At 39.3% G+C, this 18962-nt stretch overlaps 1 protein-coding gene across 1 annotated transcript; it reads left to right on the top strand.

The window, feature by feature from the left end:
* The first annotated feature begins 3087 nt into the window (after positions 1–3087).
* Positions 3088–5565, top strand: LOC140948724 (neuropeptide Y receptor type 2-like). The gene has a single exon (XM_073397990.1). The coding sequence runs from the start codon at positions 3395–3397 to the stop codon at positions 4715–4717; it is 1323 nt and encodes a 440-aa protein (XP_073254091.1). The 5' UTR covers positions 3088–3394; the 3' UTR covers positions 4718–5565.
* The last annotated feature ends 13397 nt before the right edge of the window (positions 5566–18962 follow it).

Raw genomic sequence — 18962 nt, 5'->3', positions numbered from 1 at the left:
AGAAGACTTTTATTGTTGTTTGTATTGCGGACCTACGTGTTTCTGTCCAGAGATACTTTAACCACGTGACGGCATTACGAAGCTTGTGTTTGGCAAAAAAACAAACAAACAAACAAACAAATAGAATAGAGAAGCAAGCACATTTTTAAATGAAATTATTTCACTAAATAACACAAGTTTTTGGGTTTGTTAGTTGTTGTTGTTGTTGTTTTTTTCTTTTTTCGAATTTTTCTGTAGACTCAAGACTCAAATTTTGTTCCACAAGCAAATAGTTACTTGTAGGACTTATTTGCACTAACCATGATTATACTAATGACAAATTTCCGCGGAAAGTAGTTCAGAAATTGTATGAAACCCATTTTTTGACCGGTCAGTCACCGTGTAAGATGGTGACGTACTATCACTGGATGCCAGCCTCTATACACAGACAAAATGAAACTGTCTACAAAAAATAATTAAATCATTAGATGAAATAAATATAAACTATTAAAAAAAGATTTGAAAGGTCGGCCTTTTTAACTAAATGCTTTGCTTTGATAAGCCCGGATCTTTCAACGTGACTTCATAATTCGGTTTTTTTAGAAGTATCTTTTGTTTTCTTATTCTCCAAGAATAATACCCCCTAATTCTGTTGGCATATGTTATATGAGTAAAATAGAGAATATATTTTAAAAAGGTTAGCTAAAGCATAAAGAGCTTACAACCATTCCAACGAGCCCACAACATGTTTAAAGTGAGACAAAGTTAATATTATTGTTAGAATCTCCGAGTGGTGGAATGTGATTGCGTCTCCGTGTTACCGGAATGTACTGCCTCTAATTGGATGAGGCACTTCCTGGGTTTTTGCTTCTAGTAGTTACTATTTTTAACATTATCCTGCGATGGGGCGTTTCTACATACACCTACAGTGACCTGCTTAAAGTCAGAGAAAAAAAAAATAAACTGAAAGCTTATCATATATCTTTATTGGTAGGCAATTAGCAAATTTAACACAGCACAGTAATATTGGGCAAGATTAAAAACTTGTTTACGGTTTATATCAGTATTTTTCCAATGTAGAAAGATTAGTTAACAGGGTAAACAAAGCAAAGGGATATTCAGTAAGATGAACTTACTCTCATTGATATGGTAATAGTCAGATGATACATGGGTTACAATATAATGGTTGATTTATGGGAAAATAACCTGATTATAATAACCATAAATAGTGCTTGTAATAAAAAAACAACAATAATAACAAACAATTCGTCATGACAGTACATTAAAATAAATTTCTTTAAAAAAAAAAAAAAGAGTAAAAAGCTGGGAACCCAAAAGGGTGTTTGTTATCAGCCTTAGCGTTTTTGGTTAACTCATAATTAATCAAATTATATTCAGGTTTGTTAAATCGTGACGGAATACATAAAAGGCTACCTGACCTTGGCTATAACCCCGAATAGCCGGACCGCTGGAAATCAATCATTTTAAGTAGTCTATGGAATATAGCGTCATAACACCCTCGGCGTGCTATTATCCATGTAAATTCTTCAACGGAATAATTGTGAGTCTTACACTGTGCCATTAACTCCCGCTTGGACAGCTCATCGGAAAGTCATTAACTGTGTTTTGTACCACGCAAGGAAATTATCGGGATGATCTAAGCTTGCTTGTCAACGTATAATTTGATTACTTCCACAGAGCGCAAAATTGGACAAGTGTTTTTTAGACTCCCTGCTGGTTAGCAGTGTAAACAAATCACGCATGGGTGAGTTGTAGCTTTTGCAGAATGTTTGCAAAACGGTTAGGTAGATGTCGGTGCGTTGTTCTCAATATCTGAAGTTTACTATCCGTTACTAGGTAAGGTTCATGTAGTCGAAGATAAAAAGGCAAAAACTATTCACAACTGCAACGTACTGTAGAACTCTACAAGAATTGGAACGCATGAGTTGGCTGATTCTGCCCACTGAATCAGAATAGCCCACTTTAATACACTAGTTACAAAATTACGCAATCATGAATCTTCCTCTAGTTTCTGAGCGTGCGCTTCATACTAATTTATCCATTTATCCATTTTATTAAAATTTTTTTGACGTTGTGTGATGCGCTAGTTTAAACTCGATCTTTCACCAAAACCACGAAAGATTGATTTGAGAGTGAGAATGTCAAAGCCAGGTGATTTGAAATGCATTATAAGGTTAATTATAGTAAGCTGGAACTATCGAGACTGTCACAAGTCTGTTGAATTCATTGACATCCACTTCTACCCACCCCAAGCCGTGCCGCAATAATGGAAATGCAATAGGGAACTGAAACTACACTAAAACAGACTCTGAGAATGACTCATTCTATCACAGTATATAGAATAGATCGGACCAGCAAAAGGATTTCTTATTTTGGCAAACATGATCCGTTTAACCTAACTTTGACGCTTTTATGTTTAGAAAGACAGACTCATGTTAAGCCAAAATGTTCTGTTATCTTGACATCTTTTTGCGGTCGTTCTAACGCCCAAGGTGATAACTGCTCGTCAAAGAAACAATGAAGTTCTTCTGATAATATCGTTGACCCAAACTTCCGTGATTTAGATTTGAGAGCTGCACATGGATTTCGAACATATTTTATCAGCAGAAGGAAGCATGTTTTAGAGCTAAGAAGCTGTAACAGAATAGGCGCTTTCATGAATAAAGTTCTTTACTTAGAGATCGAAAGCCATGAACGGAAACATACCTTAATTTGAATATCTGTGCGCCATAGGTCAAAATCTCTCGTCACTCTAAACGAGTTCTGACTGTCAAAAAAAAGAAGCACGACACATGTCATGTCATTATAATTGTGATGGTGGTGAGAAGGGTGGAAAATAGGGTTTTCTGAATTAGGAGAATATAGTAGGTGGAGTAAGCTTGGGCGGCCGCCTTCCAAGTGTTCCTGAGGACGACGACGGCGGCGGCGGGAGCGGCGGCGATGATGATACTGATGATTATGATGACCATGATGATGATGATGATGATGATGATGATAAGGATGAGGACGATGAACATAATAATAATGATGGCGTCAAACGTGGACATGAATAACCATGACGACGACGAAGACGACGACGTCGACGACGACGATGATGATGTTGATGATAGTGGTGGTGGTGGTGGTGGTGATGTGTCATGACTGTGTTAGGCTGTGAATGGGCGAACGTTTGGCCTTAGCTTAATAGTAACAATTACTACATAACGGAAAACGGAAACGCCTTGACATAGGCATAGGCTAAGTATAAGAGCTGTTGTATTATTTCAATCCTTACAAGATTTTCTTTCTTTATTTTTTAACAGGCTGATTTGGTGCCATCGCAGAGAAACGAAATAAAGGACATTAAAAGAAAATTATTAAGGAGTACTGTGAATCACTGTACGTCTATGAAACTATGCAACAAACGGGCGTAAATCATAGTCTAATCAACGGAACTATGACGGCTAATTTTAGCCAAGGAGGATCAACCCCAGCCAGCAGTGCTCTTCCCTGGATCGACGAGCCTCATTTCTCAAAGATAATTCGCTATGTTATATACTGCTTGTTGTTCGTGTTTGCAATTGGCGGCAACGCAACTGTCTGCATCATTCCTTTCCGACACAGGCGCATGCGTACATGTACCTACTTTCTAATAACGAACTTGGCCGTGTCCGATATTGGCACCATGTTATGCCTACCTTATATACTAGTCATGGAATGGCAGGATGAATGGTCAATGGGACTGATCATGTGTAAGCTGGTCAACCCCAGCCTGACTTTGTTCTATCTTGTCACCACAAATACACTGGTAGCAATCGCTGTTCACCGCTTCGTAGTGCTGGTCTTTCCTTTCCGTTCCAAACCCGGCAAGTCCAAAGTAGCTTTGATTATATTATTGACTTGGCTGACGGCGTTTCTTTGCGTGTTGCCTTCGTTTGCGGCGAGAGAACTTGTGCCCAGAATCAAAGAGAACGGTGAAGTGGCGTACGATTGTTCAGAAATTTTTCCTGGGGAAACAAGAGAAGACAGACAATATTACCAAAACATGTACACTATATTTCAGTATATCATTAACATTGCCTTACCTGTTGTTATCATAGTCGCCTTATACATTGGAATTGCCTACAAGCTTCGACAGATGGCTCTTGCCCTTGGGCGTGGTGCAGTTCCAAGTGAAAGAAGAGACAGTGGCGCATCAGTATCGCTACAAAGCACTTTTTCAAGATCAAGAACTCAGTCAATTTTCTCTAGAAAAAGTAGTATTGACCAGGCTTCCGCCAGAAAAAGGAACGAACTTGAAAAAAAATTCCTGCGGATGCTGGCTATCGTCGTCTTAATATTTGTGGTTTGTTACGTCCCATATACAACCTTCTTTCTAGTTGTACCTCACTACCCAGAAGCCTTGAAATGGAAGTATTTGAAAATATTCTATCACTATATCTTCTTGCTTATGTGGTTTCCCAATGCGTTAAACCCGCTTTGCTACGGCGCCTTGGATGAACATTACGCGAGTGTAATCAAAGCTCTTTGTCGCGGTAAGCGAAGAAACGGAAGAGGTCACCATTACGCGGGAAATTCTCAAAGACACCCTAGTTTGTTCAATAACAATTCGAAAACGTTATCACCGATAGTCGAACAATCATATTCTCCAGCAGGAAGCAGTAATTCTGCTACGGAAGAGTGCAAGAAAACAGAAAAAAAAAGTTGTAAGGTTTTGAGCGGGAGCCAGAGGAATTAACACTTCACTTGATGGAAGATTACAATTACACACACCATGTAAGGTAATCCAAGACAGTCTTGGATTCTGGATTCCACGCTGTGTATTCCAGATTCCAGATTCCATTAATTTCCTTCAGTGAAAGTTGGATTCCTTTTTCTTATCGTTAGTGGGATTCCGGATTCCTAAAAGCTGAATTCCGGATTCCAAAGCCCAGGATTCTGGACTCTACCTGTACAAGCAAAAATTTCCCGGATTTTAGAACCCGAATTACCTTACATGGGGCAAACGAGTGTTTACATGACACCGGGCCGGGGCCACTTTCGCGCCGGCGCGAGTTAACCCCGGTTCTTCCTTCCCCGGTTTACCTTTCACGTTTATTTTCAACAACCAATCACTACTTCACATTGTTTTTAAACAAAAAAAGCCTACCTTAATTTCGTACACCGTAAGCCAGAGTGAGATCTGGGTACGAAATTAAGCATTTTTTGGTTGATCTGAAAATCTGGCCTATCAAAATAATGCAATTAGTAGCAAGGTAGTGAAAAATTCATATTTGGTTTTCACATATTTAGCAAAACGGTATTAACATTAATATTTCTACATATAAACCGACCAACGTTTTGACTGACGTCAAAAATTAAAACTATAGCGGAAAATGGACAATTTAATCTCGCAAATTACTAAGGCGAAACAACACTTAAGCCTCATATACTTTAGAAATTTATCCTTGACAGAGCTTCGTGCTGGGCAGTGTGATCTAGTCTTGTTCCAAGACTGGCCAGCTACTTTCTTAAGTGACGTTATAATAGGCCCTTTGCCGGTAGCCATTCGCGTGGTACAAAACCGCAACTCTGGAGAGCAAAAGTCGCACTGGGACAAGACAAACAAAAGACATACATAATTTTAAATGGTAATGTTCTTTGTTTGTCTAGTCCTAGTGCGACTTTTTGCTCTCCAGCGGTTTTGTACCACGTGAATGGCTAGCTGCAAGGGGCCTAATATCTGTTGTTGAAGAAGGCTTGTAGTTGACACTTCCCCTCATTAATAGGCCATTTTTAAGATGACGACATTTGACTTCCACTACCAGAATTCATTTCGTTTTTGCTTTCTTGTTTAAATTTGTCCTTGAGCGCTTACCATTTTTATGGAAAACCCGAAAATTCCAGGAGGAATTCAAATGGAACGGTTCATCCCGGTGGATATTTTCCCAGAAAAAAAATTAATACCTTTCGAGGTATTACCTTTTTACCGAAACGACCGAAATTTTCCGTACCATGTTTGGATTACTAGTGTCAGGCTTTATGTCGAGGGAAAGCGAAAAATTTACCGGTATTTTGTAAATAGTACAACACAGTCCCGTTCCTGTTTTCGGTGTCAAAAACACCTACCAGTACCATTTGACGGAAATTATTTACCGAAATTTCCGTACAAATGGTAAGCGCTCAAATATCTCCCTTCGAGGTTTAAAAAACAATGACCCTAATTTGCACAAGAAACAACAAACTAAAGGATCATGATAATTGCAGTCAAATGACGTTATCATGCAATAGCCCTTTAGTTCGATCAAAATTCCAACGAGACTCCGAGGCGTTCTGGTCGTTTTTCTATATTTGGTTAAGTTTTCTTTGTGCTTAGGTTTCTACTGGGAGTTGAAAGACAATGAAGTCAAGAAAAAAAATGCAATTTTGTACCTAAAGCCTTTGAGTCAAGTTAGAATTTTGATATATTAAGGTGGGCTATTGGCTATTGTCCTCTTCATACGAAACGAAACAAAACGCATGCAAACGCGAAGTATCAGTCGCGCTGTCTGATATTACAGTCAGCGCAGAAACGTCATGAGCCCTTAGTCTGTCAAAAATACTACTTGTCAAGCAAACGTAAGCTTGCTAGGAATTCGCAAACTTGGTGGTTAGTGCAGATAAAGGTGCTTTTATCAAATTGATAACTGTGAAGGTTGCGGCATTCATACAAAAACGTTACAATAGTTATAAATTTATGATAATTAATAAAAAATATAATAAATTATGTTTAGCTGTATCAAATGACTAAAAAATAATATTGTAATCATTTCCTTGGCCTTTCTTTTTTGTTTCTGGTTTGCAACTCGCTGTTTATCTTGTTGTTGACATTATGGTTACGTTGTCACGGAAAACGTCGACAAAAAAGAGGTGATTAGCAAACAACAACTCTGCACGTGCACCACACTTATTGGTTCATTTCTTTGCGACTACGAGGTGAAAATGCCTAATTGACGCTTTTATTTTGTATGGACTAGAACAGAAACAGACGACGACAAATTTATATCTCTCTTTCTCGTGGAAAGTTAGTTTACGTTTCTTAAGAATTAAACTTCAGGAGAGGTCATTTGAAAAGTGAGCGAGTTGGAATTAATAACGGCGCTTTTCAACTTTCTGGAAATTAAACTCCCTATTCTACTATCCTCACATGCGGCCCAGACGTAGTGTGTACACAGGCTGCCCAGACGTAGTGTGTGTCAGCATGGACAAAATCATGGGACGGTCGTCGAAACTCTCATGAACTAAAATAGTCCAAAAATCAAAAGATAACAAAACAAAGCCGACATACCTTTAACTGAACACCTCCTTGTCTTTCCTGGCCAGTTAAAGTGGTATTTTGCCGGGTTTTGAGATCGTAGGTAATATCCAATAAAGAAGAATTGAAGGCTGGCGACAAAACAAACGGACCATCCCACGCGCCTCCACGCGAAGCGCTATAAATTTGAGAATAATCGACGAATCCGCTCCAAATTGCCATCAGCTAATCTGCAGGTAACGTGTGCTCCGGCTTCTTGCTCGCTGGTTCTACAAAACCCACTGCAACTGCACGATAATCGCACGCTCATCGACAACTACTGTTGACCTTTACGCTCCGCCATGACCGCAAACGGGCACGTGCAAAAATGCGCGACATGAATTTTTCAAGCTTAGCGACAGCGTCCGCGCAACAATGCAGCACTTGCTATAGGAGGGATGGTACTATTGCTTCTAGGTCAATCAATCATGAGGGAGGGACCTCTGCGCTAGTTTTGACCAGAAAAGAAAAGGCGATCGTCGGCCCTGGTTTTCAAAATCGAATTCTTCTGACGTTCGCTCTCACAGCTGCTGTCACCACATTGTTCGACCAGCCGCTTGCATAGGTTCTTGACTATACTGGACATATTTGCTTGGCTTAATTAAATAAACAGTTTTTTCTAGAACTACGTCTTACTCCACAATATGTTGTCCATCATACTTCTGTCATCAGACGTCTGACATCATACCTCTGTCATCAGACGTCCGACATCAGACGTCTATCTTCAGACATTAGACATCAGTCATCTGACATCAGAGATCAGTCATCACACAAAAGACATCAGACGTCTGACATCAAACATCTGTCATCACACATAACACATGAGACGTCTGTCATCAGGCGTCTGACATTGGACGTGTCATCAGACATCTGTCATTAGACGTCGGACATCAGACGTCTCTTGTCAGGCATCTGTCATCAGACATCAGATATCAGATGTCTGACATCATACCTCTGTCATCAGACCTCTGTCATGATATCAGACGTCTTTTGTTAGACATCTGTCATCAGACATCTGACATCAGACGTCTGACATCATACTTCTGTCATGACAGATCTCTGATGAGAGATGGCTGATGTCTAATGTCTCAAGATAGACGTCTAATATCAGACGTCTGATGACAGAGGTATGATGTCAGACGTCTGACATCAGACGTCTATCTTCAGACATTAGACATCAGTCATCTCACATCAGAGATCTGTCATCACACATAAGACATCAGATGTCTGACATCAAACATCTGTCATCACACATAACACATGAGACGTCTGTCACCAGGCGTCTGACATCGGACGTGTTATGAGACATCTGTCATCAGACGTCTGACATCAGACATCTGTCATCAGACATCTTACATCAGATATCTGACATCATACCTCTGTCATCAGAAGTCCGATATCAGACCTCTGTCATGATATCAGACGTCTGTTGTCAGACATCTGTCATCAGACATCTGACATCAGACGTCTGACATCATACTTCTGTCTTCAGACTTCTGAAATCATACCACTGTCATCAGACGTCTGACATCAGACGTCTGTTATCAGACATATGTCATCAGACGTGTGACATCGGTTATCATACCTTTGTCATAAAACGTCTGACAACAGACATCTGTCATCAGACATCTGCCATCATACCTCTGTCATCAGACGCCTGTTATCATATATTAGTAATTAGACGTCTGACATCAGACATCTGTCATCACACATAAGACATCAGATGTCTGACATCAAACAACTGTCATTACACATCTGACATGAAACGTCTAGCATGATACATCTGTCGTCAGACGTCTGTTGTCAGACATCTGTCATCAGACATCTGACATCAGACGTCTGACATCATACCTCAGACATTTGTTATCACACATAAGACATCAGACGTCTGACATCAGACGTCTGTTGTGAGACATCTGTCATCAGACTTCTGACATCATACCTCTGTCATCAGACGTCTGTCTTGAGACATAAGACAGTCATCTGACATCAGAGATCTGTCATCACACATAAGACATCAGACGTCTGACATCAAACATCTGTCATCACACATAACACACATAACACCGTCTGGTGTCTGATGTTTGTTGTCAGACGTCTGATGGCAGACATCTGATGTCTGTCTGATGTCAGGCATCTGATGGCACCAAAACACATGGGATGTGACGTCTGATGTGTGACATGTGTATGATGTCTGATGTCAGACGTCTGATATATGTTTGATCTGTGATCTCTGCATAATATTTGTTTGATGTTGGACTTTAGATATGACATCTGGTGTTTGTTGGCAGACGTTCTTTGTCAGGCATCTGATGTCTGATGTATGTCTGAGGTCCGACTTCTGATGTCACCAAAACACATGTGTGATGTCAGACGTCTGATGACTGATGTCAGTTATTAGACGTCTGACCTTAGACATAAGACGTCTGAAATAAGATGTTTGACTTATGGCATCAGACGTCTGATATCAGATATCAGACGTCTGATGAAATGAACTCCGACGTCGGATGTGTGATGTCAGACATCTGATTTCATATGCAAGACATCTGTTGTCATATATATGTATGTCTCATGTCAAACGTCTGATTTCTGATATTCGTATGATGTTTGATGTCAGACGTCTGATGCCAGATGTTATGATACGTCTGATGTCCCTGAGGTATCTCATGTGAGAAGTCAGACGTCTAATTTATGTCAGATGTCTATTGTCAGACGTCTGTTGTCTGACATGAGACATCATACTTATATCAGACATTAGACATCTGACATCAGATGTCTGACATCAGAAATCATACATTTATCACACATCAGACGTCTAACATCAGGCATTAGACGTCAAATGTCTTACGTCTAAAATTTGTAGGGAACGTCTCATGTATGATGTCTAGTGTCTGATGTCAGACATCTCATGTCTGATGTATGTCTTACGTCAGATGTATGATGTCACTAAAACACATATCTGATGTCAAACATCTGATGTGTGACATATGTATGATGTCTGATGTCAGTCTTCTGATATATGTTTGATCTGTGATGTCTGATGTAAGATGTCTGATCTCTGCATAATACTTGTATGATGTTGGACTTCAAATGCGACGTCTGATGTTTGTTATCAGACGTTTGATGTCAGGCATGCCATCATAACACATGTCTGATGACAGATGTTATGATACGTCTGATGTCAGGTATCTCATGTGAGAAGTCAGACGTCTGATGTATAACGTCAGTGTCTAGTGTCAGACGTCTGGTGTCTGACATGAGACATCATACTTATGTCAGACATTAGATGTCTGACATCAGAAATCATACATTTATCACACATCAGATGTCTAACATCAGACATTAGACGTCAAATGTCAGACGTCTGATGCCTTATGTCTAAAATTTGTAGGCAACGTCTCATGTATGATGTCTGGTGTCTGATGTTTTTTGTCGGTCATTTGATGTCAGACATCTAATGTCTGATGTATGTCTGATGTAAGTCGTCTGATGTCAATAAAACACATATCTGATATCAGACATCTGATGTGTGACATATATATAATGTCTGATGTCAGACGTCTGATATATGTTTGATCTGTGACGTCTGGTGTAAGATGTCTGATATCTTCATAATATTTGTATGATTTGGGATTTCAGATGCAAGATGTCTAATATATGGTTGATGTCAAATGTCAGTGGAGTGATTTCAGATGTAAGACATCTGGTGTCTGATATATTTATGATGTCTAATGTCATATGTCTGATATATGTTTGATTTGTAATGTCATACACCTGATTGCAGATGTAAGATGTTTGATGTCTGCATGATACATGTATGATGTCTTATTTTAGATGTCTGATGTCAAATGTCTGATATATGTTTGATGTCAGGATGTAAGATGTCTGTTGACTGCATGATACATGTATGATGCTTGATTGTAGACGTCTGATGTCAGACGTCTGATATATGTTTGATGTCTGATGTCAGACGTCTGATGACTAATGTCAGATATTAAAAGTCTGATCTCAGACATAAGACGTCTGAAATCAGATGTTTGACTTCTGGCATCGAACGTCTGATGTCAGATTTCTGATGAAATGAATCCGACGTCTGACGAATGATATCACATGTCTGATTTCATAATTATGTAAGACGTCCGTTGTCTGATTTATGTATGATGTTTCATGTCAGACGTCTGATGCCAGATGCTATGATACGTGTGATCATTAGACGTCTGACATCAGATGTGTGACATCAGAAATCATACATTTATCACATCAGAAGTCTGCAAGCAGACGTTTGACTTCAGATATTAGACGTCAAATGTCAAACGTCTGATGTCTTACGCCTAATTTAAGTTTGTTTTCAACGTCTCTTGCATGATGTCTGGTTTCTGACGTCTGATCTTTAATGTCAGACGTCTGATGTCAGACATCTGATGTCTGATATATGTCTGGTGTCAGACGTCTGATGTCACAGGTATTTTACACACGAAATAATTATTTTTTAAGTGTGAAAATCGTTTTTTACCATTTATAAACCAAAGAATTACCTCACCCTTAGTTTACTCGCTTAGTTATGTAATGCATACAATCGGAAAAATAGAGATTATTCCTGTCATAGACAAGTATGATAAAATCATTATTCATCATTCCCCATCCCCGGTCCCCCCTCCCCTGCCAGCTATAATAACTGACCGGACAAGTTCGCCGACAACTGACCCTGACCTTTGATCAGAGAGCATCTGTCCGAATCAGTCTTTCTCACCTTTCATTTATAAATCTTTGTACATCATCTCACCGAAAGGAAAAGTTTAAGCGATTTTTTTTTTCTGCGCCATCGGCGAAGAAAAGACAAGTTGACAGTAAGTATATTATGTATTTAAGAATAATGATTAATCCTAGATGTGCAGCATTTAAGAGAGCTATTTTGCCGCAGCTTTTTAGGGTTCTCTGTGATTCGTACACTTATTCCGATTGGAGTCCGTTTTGGAATCAACTAAAAAACGAACAACTGCAAACTGATAATTATAATTTCCAAATGAGTCAAATATTTCTTTTTTTGTGAGCATTTTTTTAACACCTTAAACCATTACCCTATTTCGGTCCAGGGAATGCAGGAACAGTTGCATTCTAGGGAGTCCAATTTTACAAATTTCCCGGGGGGAGCCTGCCCCTGGACCCCCTTAGGAGGTGGTGCCTCCGGCACTCAACGTTCGTGCCAGCGGCGCGAACCAGGGCGGATAAAGGTTGGGCGGTGAAACGAGCGCTCCGCTCTTCATTTAATGTGTGATGCGGAGTAGGACTGGCACGAGCGCTCTTTCCGCGTTTCCGGTGCGCTTCATGGCCGGCGAAATTTTCCTTTTTGCAAACCGGAAATCCTATTTTCTTTCTGTAATTTCAGGCTACAATGTTAAATAGATAAATTCGTTTCATAACAATATCAATAAACAGTTTCATATGTTTGTGTCTGTACGTCTATAAGTCAAACTTGTAGGTCGTATAATGCCAAAATTTGAGTTTAATTTGAAAGTGTTGAATACGTCCTCCTTCCACTAAATATCACCTAATCGTCTTTCGCCGTTTCGTTTGCAAAAGCTTAACACTTCTTAACCTCAATTTTTACATATGTTAAAGGAGGATAAATTTTGTATAACATAGCAAAAAATATAGATTGATATATATTGATATAGTGGCGTTGTACTTCTTCAAACTTTGCTTCTCGGGTGCAACGCGCCATGGCGATTCGCGCAATGCGTTGCAAATCCGGCAACCGCATGTAAACAAATTTTATTGAACTTAGTTGTAAGGTTTTTTTCTCCGTTCTCCGTTCGAAGAAACAGAAAGACGTATGAGATGTTTTTTTCAAAATTAAAAAGAAGGATGATGGTGATTGAAATTAGCATAATTTCACCTTGCACGCGCTGCACGCATTTATAAAATACACGTCATCTAGTTATGAAACACGATCTGCTGTCTTTTAGTTTTGCCATGGATGACATGGATGAGATTTTCCTTTGCGTTTTAGACAGTAGTTAGTTGTTTTTGTTTTGGAATAACATCGACATTGGCGAGTAGCAGAACGAAAATATAATTCAGTGGTAGAGTCATGAAAGTAATAAAAGAAACCCTTTGAAAGAGATGTTTGTCTACTCCAACTAAACCTCCCGCAAAAATAGCAACATTTGCCTCTCGGAGACAGCGTACCAGCACAAACGAACGAGGAAGAAGTAAAGAAAACAAGTCAAGCCGCCATAATTCAATGACAGCGGCAGTGTCTAATGTACAAACCAAATCGCAAGCCCTGACCGAAGTCGGAAACAAGCGACATTTCTAAGCAGAGTCCCAGTCCACTGCATCACACTTTCTTGCTCGGACGCGCTCGTTTCACCGCCCAACCTTTATCCGCCCTGGCGCGAACGGTGCACGTCCGCCAGCTGAAACACTGCATCCGGTACTTCCAAATGCTACCGAAAACCCTGCAGTCTGGAGAGAGTTTTTTAAAAAAGATGCGCTGTCGGTGACCATTTTCACCAGATATGTATGGACGGTAGGCCAGACCGGAGGGAAAAAAATATCCGTTTTCGTGGACAGGGCCTTAGGCTTTGTCCACACGAATCCAGATACTTTTGTAACTGCATACTCTTTTGATATTAATAATCGGCCTTCCGTTCACACGAAACCGGCCAATCCGGTCACCGAAACCGCATTGTTTTGAAACCGCTCTCCAGAGGCGGTTAAACGCACCGTTCCCACGAATCCGGATAAAAAAGGATATGCAGTTTCAAAAATGTGCACATTCTTGTGGACATGATTGCCTTAGGGGCACTGGTATAGTTATACCATTTAAAATAGATACAGTCGAACCTCCACTAACAGCAACACCTCCACAACGGCCACTTTTTTTTTTTTTTTGTGGCCCGGTGGACAGTCCATACACCCGACCTATCCAATCGAACAAAATCGAACAAAAAACCGATCGAACCCAATCGAACTCCAATCGCTCGATTGGGTTGGGCAATCGAACAAAATCGAACACCTATTTTGCTGTGAGTTCGATTTTCGAACCAATCGAACCAATATAATCGAACAAAATCGAACAAAATCGAACTAATCCAATGCAATTGTCTCTTGACGCCTCAAACTGAGTAAAACACGTGGAATATAATCATTGTCAGCTTTTATTGAATAAACAGGAACTGAACATCATACTGCAAGAATGTCAATGTTCGAACAAAACAAAACAAATAAAAGGCAATTTCGATGACTGTTAAGGTGGCTCCGTAATTAATACAAGAGCATTTAGCTGTGACAAATTTTCCGTCATAACTTTTTCGATTTTAACGCGATGGCTGCGAAACTTTGCAAAAAACAACAGATATCATTTGACAATAATACGAAATATTCCGATTTCATTGATGGTAAATATTTCTTGAGAAATTAGCGCTTAAAAGGACCCTACTGTTCAAAGAAAATCGCCTCTAGTAAAAAATTTTGCTGATATTTTTTACTGAAATTTCTTGTATCGGCTTTAATTGATATAATAAATATGCCAGAGGAATTTCAGAAAAATCGTTGGAGCAGAAGTCCGTAACTAAAAGTCGCTCAAAATTCAGCTGTGAAATTGTTTTGGAATTTCAAAAATAAATTACTATCAGGAAGAAGGAGACACCAGGTTCAATTTTCGGGACAAGTAAATTCAGTGTTTCCTAATTCTGAAAACAGAAGCCGATTGCCTATCGTGCTATTCTTTAAAAGGTACTTTTCAGTTTTAAAAGCACTATAAATTGCTTCAAACTTTGCTCTGACGTCGAATGACTTGTTACTCGACATTTTTAAAATATCCCTTGGCAGTTTTGGTTCAAACTCCTGCTTCATACATTTTGATGTATTGCAATGCATCCTCAATGGCTTTTCCTGTTGTACGTTGTTTCCAATTCAGGAAAAAGGTATTGGGATTGTAAGCTACCTTGTATCGAAGCTCAGATAGAACTGTCCAGCACCTTTGTTTATGACCAGAAAATGAGCACGAGCGGCAGCTCTGCGAGGAATTCGCACCTCAGCCAGGGTGGACGAATGGCAATGATGCCCATGTCTGTGAACCGATCTGTACAAACATGTATTGCAGAGCAAGACATAATAATCAAGAAAAAAATACCCATTCATTGAAGGAAGGAGTGACAAAAATTTCAGAGTTGTAAAATTTATTCACGGGCAGTATTTTTGCGATAATTTTATTTTGCACTGTGATGTTATTCGGTTCACAGGCATGGTCATCATTGTCGTTCGTCCCCCCTGGGTGAGGTGCGAATTCCTCGCAGAACTGCCGCTCGTGCTCATTTTGTAGTCATAAACAAAGGCGCTGGACAGTTCTTTCTGAGCTCTGATACGAGGTAGCGTCTAATCTCAATACTTTTTTCCTGAGTTGGAAGCAACGAACAGTAGTTGAAGTCGTTGAAAATGCATTGCAATACATCAAAATGTATGCAGCAGGAGTTTGAGCCAAAACTGCCGAGGGATATTTTAAAACTGTCGAAGAACAAGTCATTCTACTTCAGAGCAAGGTTTGGAGTAATTTATAGTGCTTCTAAAACTAAAAAGTACCATTTAAAGAATAGCACGATAGGCAATCGGTTTTTGTTTTAAGAATTAGCAAACGTTGAATTTACTTGTCCCGAAAATTCAAACTGGTGGCTCCTTCTACCTGATAGTAATTTACTTTTGAAATTCCAAAACAATTTCACAGCTGAATTTTGAGCGACTTTTAGTTACGGACTTCTGCTCCAACGATTTTTCTGAAATTCCTTTGGTAGATTTATTATATCAATTAAAGCCGATACCAGAAATTTCAGTAAAAAATATCAGCAAATTTTTTTACTAGACGCGATTTTCCTTGAACAGTAGGGTTCTTTTAAGCGCTAATTTCTCAAGAAATATTTACCATCAATGAAATCGGAATATTTCGTATTATTGCCGAATGATATCCGTTGTTCTTTGCAAAGTTTCGCAGCCATCGCGTTAAAAACCAAAACGTTATGACGGAAAATTTGTCACAGCTAAATGCTCCTCTATTAATTACGGAGCCATCTTAAGGTACTGTGACTGTTAAAAGGAAATGCTTCTTTGCTGAAAAAAAAAGGAAAACAATTCTCCTGTTATTCCCGGGGGAAGTTTCTGTTATCCCTCGCGGCATTTCCGCTTGACACGAACACCACTGTTCGCCCTGGACGAGGCGCAAAAATAGAACGCGTGTTCTTTTTCCGATTTGACAACATTGGTCAAATGTTTGACCACAAGCGCATCCTAATTGGCCGAAGTTAATTGCCAACTGTTTGGTGGCTTAAATTTAATGAGAATTCCTAAGCGAGTCGGAAAAGTAACTGTTTTTACGAGATTTCCGGTTGAAAGTCGCTAAGCGACTTGAAAAATCGCTCGTGAAAACACGGCCATTTTCTCCTTAAAACCCGGTGAAAACAAAATCCGTTTAGCATAAGTGCCCGTAAGTGGGATCATAACTCACCATTTCATCCCGTCCTTAAAGGGCCAAAGTGGTGAGACCAACGTCCGCTCAAGATGTCCTAACTGCCCTTTAGTGTTGGTAACCTTGAATGCTTTTCCCTTAGAGCCAATCTTCTTAAAGATAAAGAATTCTTCTCCCACATCAACTGCAAAATTACATTCTTGGTAACCTTTTACACTGCATGTAATTTCAATACATGCAGTGTCCTCCCTCTCCTCCGTGCTTGACATTTCAGTCCTGGGTTTCAGTGCTCAGCAAAAGCGGCGTAAAAGGGAAGGGAGTTAGCGGTGATTTCACTTTCACCTTCGGAATTTTCCAATACCACGTGCCTATCATGCGATGCGGCGTCCGTTAATCGAACGTTCGATTATACCAATCGTTCGGTAATCGAACGTTCGATTGGGTTCGATTACCAATCGTTCGGTAATCGAACGTTCGATTGTGTTCGATTGGCAAAATTTTATTGTGAATTCGATTACGTTCGATTGAGTTCAGCAATCGAACGACTGGTGTTCGATTGGGTTCGATTGCCGAACTGTTCGATTGGATAGGTCGGGCATACATTAGCTCCTATTTAAACCTCTCTACAATGGCTTAACGGCTACTAATTAAGTGCGTCCACAACTGCCAAGAGACCTCTCGACCACGGTCAGTTTTTTCATCAGTGACTGAAGAAAAGGTCAGGAATGGTCATAAAAATTTGACCCGTATGGCTCGTTGATTATTAATAATGCCATGCAATCGATCGTATTTTGATTGTGTTCCAATTTAAGTGCTGAAGTCAAGATGAATTGTCTACGAACTTGTAGCGAATGTTGCGAACCCTGCTCGTTTTCTCACGTTAACATTTTGATTCAAAACGTTTTTCATGTTTTCTTTTTTAGAATTTCATCTCTGAATCTTATATATGATTTGATTATCATTATGGGATACAGTAAGCAGCAACTTAGCACAATAAACATGTTGTACTTCCTAAAGAAAAATTTGTCATTTTACGCTCTTACCTCCCCATAACGGCCACTTTCTTCTATCCCCAAGGTTGCGGTTGTGGAGAGGTTCGACTTTATATCATTCACGCGGCCTACTATATTTTCAACAAACTCTGATAAGGGGCTCCCAGCCGTCTCATGGAAGCGTGCCAGCAGGTACCCTACTCATGTGACCAGATCGAGGGGTGTGTTCTTTCGTACACTATATGCTGATCATGATTGATGTCATTTATTGTACTAATTCAAATGGTAAGCCACATACTTCGCTTAGATTCATACGCTTTTTGTCTCTATGAATGTTCTCAGCTGCTTATCAAAAATCTCTCAAGGCATGAAAATGTTCTGGTAAAAAGCTCTTCATCAATTTTAGTTAAACTGAAAATCAGATTCAATCTGATTCAGTGATACTTGAATTTGGATTAAATTTATTATAATAATGATACAGTAGACACACTGTACAGTTAAATTCTTCTGCAGAAACTAATTTCATATTCCAAAATATGGAGGAAAAAAAGGGAAACCAAACAAAAACTAAACAAACAAAGTTAAGAAAAGAAAAGAAGAAATACTGGGAGGCGATGGTACAGGTCAAGGTTAAATATTCACCGCGTTGAAAGGCAAGCTAGAGTATAGCAGACTGGGCTCAGTTCATCACCTGGCTAACCGATATAATATTTCCTTTTAATGGTATGAATGGTTGAATTTTCGGAAATACTACTTCGTGTAACTCGGGTCCAAGAACCATTAATAATGTACATTTGCTACGTTGTTTGCAGCTGAATTGTTGTCGGCGTCTTCAAAGCTTTCTTAATGTATTTAAATCATCCCGTCAGTAGCAGAGCGACAAAGACTACTAATGATATAAAAGGTTGCATGTTCAGTCACATATTTCCGTATGGCAAAATACGGAAATATGTTTTTCTGTGAATGAATGTATTCGCGTCGATTAAATAAGAACCGGCTAGAGTTTTGTTTTAATTTTTATTTTGTCATTAGTGTTATTATTAATATTAATATTATTATTTTTTAACTTTTTAAAATAATGCTTAATAAAAGCAACTTGGTCTAATGTCGTAAATTAAAATACTCACCCGACTCATGTTCAAAAACATATTTAAAATTAAAATAACATCAACATCCAACGACAACAATGATATATCAGTAGGTAAAAAAAAGTAAT

Source organism: Porites lutea, chromosome 9, assembly GCF_958299795.1.
Source record: "Porites lutea chromosome 9, jaPorLute2.1, whole genome shotgun sequence".
Taxonomy (NCBI): Eukaryota; Metazoa; Cnidaria; class Anthozoa; order Scleractinia; family Poritidae; genus Porites; species Porites lutea.
This window is presented reverse-complemented; position numbering and strand designations above follow the sequence as displayed.